This window comes from Aphelocoma coerulescens, chromosome 18 (assembly GCF_041296385.1).
Source record: "Aphelocoma coerulescens isolate FSJ_1873_10779 chromosome 18, UR_Acoe_1.0, whole genome shotgun sequence".
In the NCBI taxonomy this organism is placed as follows: domain Eukaryota; kingdom Metazoa; phylum Chordata; class Aves; order Passeriformes; family Corvidae; genus Aphelocoma; species Aphelocoma coerulescens.
The window spans coordinates 9,061,589-9,068,695 of NC_091031.1; the positions used below are offsets into that span (position 1 = coordinate 9,061,589).

Genomic DNA, 7,107 nt, shown 5'->3' on the forward strand with positions numbered 1-7,107 from the left:
AGGCCCACGGGGGCATTTTGGCGTATCAGGGATGCAATCTGAGGCCCTCTGCACAAAATCTGGGGGCCTGTGCCTGCAATTTTAGGGCCAAGTGGGGCATTTTGGGATGGCAGGGATGTGAGGAGGAAGCATCCCACTGCCTGCGGGACAGGCTGAGAAGGACACAGTCTGCTCCACACACTCAGGGCACTACACAAATGAAGGATACCATGGGCTTGGATGTGTTTTTCCATCTTTATTAATTAATCTACAGAAAACTACAACTCTGCTGAGCTCACTGGCACCAGCAGCTACAGAAAACTCAAACTCTGCTGAGCTCACTGGCACCAGCAGCTACAGAAAACTACAACTCTGCTGAGCTCACTGGCACCAGCAGCTACAGAAAACTAAAACTCTGCTGAGCTCACCGGCACCAGCAGCTACAGAAAACTAAAACTCTGCTGAGCTCACCGGCACCAGCAGCTACAGAAAACTAAAACTCTGCTGAGCTCACCGGCACCAGCAGCTACAGAAAACTAAAACTCTGCTGAGCTCACCGGCACCAGCAGCTACAGAAAACTACAACCCTGCTGAGCTCACTGGCACCAGCAGCACAACATTTGGAGAATGTCCCACGATCTTCGCCGCACCCTTGGAGCTCTCAGGATCAAGCCAGTGTGGGCTGCCATGGAACTGATCGAGATATCCCTGTCTGTCTCCAAGGGCTGAAGGGCTGTGACCAAAAGAAACAGAGCCAAGGTGAAGCCACGTGTGTGCAGAGCCCCTGCGGGTTCCCTGCAGAGCACTCACCGCTGAGGATGTCAGCCTGAGTCTCCGAATCCCGGTTCCTCATGTGTGTCGTGGCGCTCCCTGGGAAGAGAGCTCCGTCATTCCCTGCTCCTGCTGTGCTCCCAGCAGTGTGAGCCCTGGCCCTGCTGCCCTCCCACTCTGCAGGGCTGACCCAGGGGCCACCAGCAGCCAAAGGGAGTGCGGCTGAGCAAGGCGGTCACCAAGCCCAGCTTGTGGCAAGGGGCAGAGGGAGGCTGAGGCTCGGCATGGGGTGGTTGGGCTTGCCACAGGGTTGCTGCTTGCTGCCAGTGCAGTGGCAAGGAAGTGGCCAGGCTGGCCCAAAAGGGGCCAGGGGCTGTGACTCACTGATGAACCTGACGGCCGCCAGGCGCACGGAGGACTGAGGGTCCCTCAGGTAGGGCAGGCTCTGATGAATGTACTCTTCAGCCCTGCTGCTCCTCCTCAGCAGCTGCAGGGAGCACCAGAAATGTCTCCAGGATTGTCACAGAGTCCCCCAGCTGGCTGGAGCAGTCCCTCCTGCCAGCACCCCTCACTGCTGAGCCCTCCCTCTTGCTGGGTACAGGGAAGGGAGAGGGGCCTGGACAGGAGCCTCTGGGGCTCTGTTCTCGAGGACAGGAACAAGGTCCTCCAGGTCCTGCCCAGTCCTGCCAGCAGCACTCGGAACAGGCTCTGTTCCCCTGACAGACATAGAGCAGGGACGGCCCTCACCCAGCCCGGGCCCTGGGGCTTGTCCTTACCAAGCATTCTCCAAGCTCCCACATGCGCTCTCTCTGCAGCAGGTGCTTGAGCTGCTTCCATTTGAGAAGCTCTGCAGCAGCAAACAGGGCTTCCCTGGAGGCCTGCAGGACAGCATGATCTCAGAGGTGGCGCCAGGGCCTGGGCAAAGAGACCTCTTGGCTCTACTCCTGCCGTGATTCTGCCCTTAGGAAGCTGTGACTTGTCCTAGCCCAAATGTCTTGAAGTCTTTTGGGGATAGCCCTGGGTGACTGACTGAGCCTTGAAGCCCTGGCCTCTGATACTTGTAGGAAAGCTGAGAAACCTCTGGGCTTCTGGGAGCACATATGTTCAGGCCTCAGGTGCTGCCTCAGTGGCCACGGGCTGCTGCAGAGCCCTGCTGGAGCAGGCAGGGCCGGTGTTGAAAATGGCCGGGCCACCTTGTCCAGCCCTGCTTGTGCTGGTTCCACAGGGACCCTACCCAGGGGCTGCACTGGGGGAGCCCTGCCCGCTGCCAGCAGCCCTTGCCCAAGTCCCTGGGATCCCTGGGAGGTGGCAGTCCCCCCATACCAGTGCTCAGCCTTGAAATCCAAACCTTAGCCACGCTGGGGAGATGGTCGTTCAGACGGAAGAGAAGCGGGACCAGAGCACTCTGCATCTCCCTCCTCATTTTCTTCTCATCCCTACTCAACACAGACTTCAGCAGGTCTCTGAAGAGCCACAGGGAGAGCTCTCGCAGCTGGCTGCACTCCTGGCGGGAAGGAGGAAAAGTGAGCTTTGGAACAGTGGCTCCCTGCCCGTGGCTGCGGTGAGGGCGATGCTCCAGGGTCAGATTCCAGAGCAGGCAGGAGCAGCGTTTGGCTGCAAAGCCCAGAATCCATTCCAGGAGAGCTGAGCCTGCTCTGAGCACTGCTTTCAGGGCAGGGCTGCAGGGCTCAGGCTCCCACATCAGCCTCACCGAGTCAAAGAGGGGCAGCACCTTCCCCACCAGCATCAGGGCGATGGAGCTGGCCTTTGCCTTTTTCAGCTGACCCAGGATATTTCGGAGGACCACAGTGATCTTCAGCTTTTCATCTTCACTGCCAACTTCCAGTATCTTCATCATGCTTGGCAGGAAGGCGTCCACTTTTCTTGCCTTTCCGAAGAAGAGAATTTCCATTTTCTGAAAAGGCTTTGTCTGGAGGCCTCCCAGGGCAGCCACCCCAGGCCCCACCACAGCAGGGAGGGTCCTTGAAGCAGTCACCCCACACCCTGACTCCCAGCCCAGGCCAAGCCACTGCCTTGCACTCAGCCCCAGGCCCTGGCTGCTGACGTGGCTGCCCCAACATCAGCCTGCTCACCATCTCCGCTCTCTCTGACAGCCCAGCGAGGACTTCCAGCAACAGGAAGGCCATCACCACATCGGGATGCTCCTGATCGCTCCAGACGTTGGGCTCGTCACCCAACTCCTCCACGTCAATCTGCCCCGAGAACGACTGCAGGAACAAACAGAGCCATGAGGCGCTGGCAGAGGGCTCATGGCCAGGGATCAGGGCCTTTCCTGGCAACTCACGGCTCTGTGAGAGACGCCGGGGCCTTCTCCGCGAGGGTTGCACCACTGGTTGTGGAGCAAGGTAGCCAGTTCCGTTAGGACCTTGTCCAAAATCTCGGGCATGGAGGACAGAGTGTCGCACAGTTCCTGCACAGTGCTGGAAGCCAGGGGCTGCCTCAGCCACAGCGCCATGGCCAGGACCAGCCCCACAGAGCAGAGCCCGTGCTGGGGGTCTCCAGGGGCCCTGCCTGGGAGGCCTGACAGGCTTGAGGGGGAGTTGTGGGAGCACCAAGCTGGCTCTGGACTGGCTTGGCTGCCTTTGGCTGCTGCGGGCCCAGCCAGAGAGCTGGAAAGGTTTGTGGGATGGAGAGCCTGGCTCCATGGGAAGTCCTGCAGCATTCCTTGGATCTGGCAGACACAAAGTCTTGGGGTCCCACTCCCCACATGGAGCAAGCCCTTCAGATTGTCAGGCCCAGTACCTGTCTCCTTGAAGAGCCATCTCACACAGGCTGATGACCACTGCTGAGCCATACTCATTGGTCATCAGGAGAAACAGTGACTCCACTTTCTTACAGCCTGACTCCGTGGTGATGTATGGCAGGGTTTCAAGGATGCAGCTCACTATCCTGGGCACCTGGAGAGCAAACAGGTGAGCATGGCACTGCCCCTGGAGTGCAGCCATGGCCTCAGCTGCCCTTGCCATTCCTCTCTGCCACCTTCAGGTGGCTTCAGATGCCCAAGTCCCCTGGATTTGTGAGGAAGGGATGGAGGGAGGAACAAGGCCTGACAGGGCTGAAGATGGCAGTCCAGCCCCAGGGCACTTACATCCATCAGCCAGGAGTCTGGGTCTCTCATGGCCACATCCAGCATGCTGCTGGGCACCTCCTTGTCAAGGATGCTGGCATCTCTCAACGCCCCAATGGCCTCGAGGATGACGTCTGTCCTCTCGCTAGAGTGGAGGTATCTTCCAAAGGCCTATGGCAGGAAGGAAGGCAGGCATGCCCCTGAGTGCCCTGGTGCTGCTGCTTGGCTGGGCAGAGGTTCCTGGCAGTGCTGGCAGCAGATCCCTCAGGAAAGCTGACAGCAGTGCCTGCAGTCCCTGCGTGGGAGAGGGGGAGGAGAAAGGAGCCTCCACATTGGCGAGGAGGGCTCACGGGCATGGCGTGCTGGCCCTACAGAGAAGCAGGGTCTTGCTGGGGGCCAGGAGGGCTGGAGCTCCTGCTGGGGCTGGAGCTGCTGCCGGGACACCGGAGTGCAGCCCGTCTGTTGTCCCTGCTCAGGGATGGCAGGAACCTTCTTGCCAGGGCACTGAGGCCCCACTGGCCCCACTGACTCTGGGTCCCTTTGCTCACACAAAGGCCCTGCTGATGCCATGGACAAGAGTCCCCACAAAGAGGAGGGGGGCTCTTTACCTGGGTACAGTCCTTGGTGCTCAGGGAACAAAGCGAGGAGGTGGTCACAGCTTTCCAAACAAGCTGGCCTGACCTGTCCATTGGCCTTGACTTGTCTAAACAGCAGGGCAAACATAGAAAAGTCAGTAAGCTCATCAAACCACCCTGAGATCTGCTTGCAAGAGAGCGGGACAGAATCAGGCAAGATTTCTGGAGGGCATCAGCAAGAGCTTCCTGCTACAGGCAAGAGGGAGCAGCCATGGTGCTGGATCTGCTCTTCTCTAACGGGGAAGGCTTGGCTTTGGGACCTGGGAGTCAATTGTAGCTTTGGCTGTGGGGGCCACAAGCCAGTGGGCTTCAAGGTCCTGAAAGGAAGGGGAGGAAAGGGAGCAGGAACAAACAGATCTGGGATTGGAGGTGAGCACTCAGCTTCTGCAGCAAAGTGACAGCTGGGATGCTACAGGAAGCAGCTGGGAGGGGCAAAGGAGATCAGGCAGCAGGTATGGCAAGAGAGCTCTGTGTGCACAGGTGTGAAGGCCACAGCTGCTCTTGCTTTTTTACTTACAGAGGAATTCAGCGAGGGAAAAAAGAGCATGGAAGGCTGTGTAGCTTGTTTGTTCACTGGAATATCGGAAAAGAAGGAGACGTCCCAGCAGCTTTCCCAGGACTGGGATTGAGATGTCTTTAGGGCAGACGGGTCCAGAACTGTCTCTTCCAAAGTTGACAGAGGCCTGGATGAGGGAGGCATGAGAAGAAGGGCTAAGAGAAGGAAGTTAGTGCCGAAGACTTGTACCCAAGAGTGTGCCCAGGGCTGGATTCCCGGTGAATCTGAGCTTTGCAGGGCTCTATGGCCCCACCTCTTGGAGCAAAACCAGCTGGGCAGCAGCCCTGGCATGGAGAGTGGCAGGGAGGGGAGATGGCCTGGCTGGAAGGTGCCTGGTCCTTACCTTCAGACTGCAATAGTTGGACATCAAATAGGTAAGGACACCAATCCTCCCCACAGCCCTCTCCTGCACAACTTCTCTCTCCGACCTGGTGAAGTCCAGCAGCATCTGGGATGAGAGAAGCTGCTGGTGAGCACCAGAAGCAAACACAGCTCTGCTCCTGGGCCAGACTTGCATCATCCCTCAAGGCTTCCTCTGACCTCACACAAAGCCTGCAGAGGGGTGCCTATCCCTGGGGTCCCTCAGAGGCCTGGACAAAGCTCCCAGGACAACCTTTTGGCCAGGAAGGTGCCACCCTCTGCAGCCACTGTGCCTCAGAGGAGCCTGGTGCCAGCCCCTGCTTCCTCACAGGAGGTGAGCATCCTCCCCACACCACGCTCTGCCTGCTCAGCACTGGACTGGGCAGCTCCTCCCCTCCAGGGTGAGGAGCTGCCCTGGGACCCCCCCTCTGCCTGTGCCAGACCTCAAAGATGTCCTGCAGCTCCTGGCTGACTCTGGAGACAGGAAAGCTGAGCACCAATGTCCTCAGCATTGTGTCCATGGCCTTCAGGGTCTGCAAAGAGGACAGAGAGAGCAGTGCCTGGGATTGTGCTGTTCTTTCCCCCATGCCCAGGAGACTGATCTGAACTCTCAGTGCCTGAGGAGGAAACCTGAACTGCCCAGGACAGACACAGGGATACACAAACTGCTGGGGACAGAGCAGCCTGTGGCACAGGACACAGCCAGGCCCGTGGGAAGGGGACAGAGCCACAAGGGGGGGAAAGCAACAGCAGGACCTCACCCTGCCTCAGGTCTCTGGTCATGGGGCAGCACAGGGTGACCAGGGAGCTGCCCAGAAGGACTGGAGACTGCTGGAGCTCACCCAGCACTTACCTTGATGTAGAGGGAAGCACCTGAGCGTGGCATTTCCCTTTCTGGGGGAAGGCAGAAGACACTTGAGAAACACGCAGAGAGGAGGCTCTTGGTTTTGCCCTCCAGCACATTCTCCACCAAGCTGCAAGGACAGAGGAGAGCCAGTTGGCCACTGGTGCTGGGAGCAGCCCCTCGAGGCCTCGTGCAGGAGGCCTCGGAGCTCTGGGGCAGGGGGCCCACCTTAATTCATCAATGGCAATCATGGAGAGATACCGAACCCGTGAGGACAGATGGTCCCTTGGCTCCTTTTCCAGGATGTCCTGCAGAACACAACCAGGATGGGACCTGGCAGCTGCTAGCACCCAGTGCCTCCAGTGCCTGCCCCACCCAAGTGCTGTCCACACAGGGTCCCAGTGCCAGGGGTGCTTATCCCCATGCCCAAAACACCAGGTGTCCCCCCACCTTGATGTTCTCCACCACTTCGCACGTTTGGCAGAATAAATCCAGGCCCTGGGTCAAGCCACGTTTCAAGGCGCTTTTGCACAGCACGTAGACGCTCTTCAGAAATGTGAACTTGTGGGCGTCCTGGCAGCCAGGGGACAGAGACACAAATGGGGAGTGTGGCAGGGTGGACACAGCCAGCAGGACCAGAGCACTGCCCTGTGAGAAAGGCAGCTCTGCCCAGGCAGCAGCCCTCCACAGCCCAGCAAAGGCCCTGCCAGCAATCGCCAGCACAGCCACTGTCCCACTGGCCACAATTACCTTGTCAAGGCTGCTGACAAAGGCCATGATGAAGTCCACAGCTTCCTCTGCTTCTTCATATATGGGCAACCAGCTGGCATCTGCCAGAGGGGAAGAGCAGGGAGGGCTGCAGAGGCTCTGGCCA

At 58.8% G+C, this 7,107-nt stretch overlaps 2 protein-coding genes across 2 annotated transcripts; both read right to left on the minus strand.

Annotated features, from left to right (window-relative positions):
* Window positions 1-575: 575 nt before the first annotated feature.
* LOC138120332 (maestro heat-like repeat-containing protein family member 7) lies at window positions 576-4,194 on the minus strand. Its single transcript, XM_069032912.1, has 11 exons — window positions 4,189-4,194; window positions 3,860-4,009; window positions 3,514-3,668; window positions 3,056-3,191; window positions 2,844-2,978; window positions 2,462-2,638; window positions 2,099-2,254; window positions 1,527-1,628; window positions 1,135-1,237; window positions 790-849; window positions 576-712 (listed from the first exon to the last, which is right to left on the minus strand). The coding sequence occupies exons 1-11, from the start codon at window positions 4,192-4,194 to the stop codon at window positions 576-578; spliced, it is 1,317 nt and encodes a 438-aa protein (XP_068889013.1).
* A 915-nt stretch (window positions 4,195-5,109) lies between these two features.
* On the minus strand, window positions 5,110-7,107 carry LOC138120333 (maestro heat-like repeat family member 5). The gene is made up of 7 exons (XM_069032913.1): window positions 6,984-7,107; window positions 6,684-6,806; window positions 6,462-6,541; window positions 6,243-6,363; window positions 5,833-5,922; window positions 5,373-5,477; window positions 5,110-5,136 (listed from the first exon to the last, which is right to left on the minus strand). Exons 1-7 carry the CDS (start codon window positions 7,008-7,010, stop codon window positions 5,110-5,112), a joined length of 573 nt encoding a protein of 190 aa, XP_068889014.1. The 5' UTR covers window positions 7,011-7,107.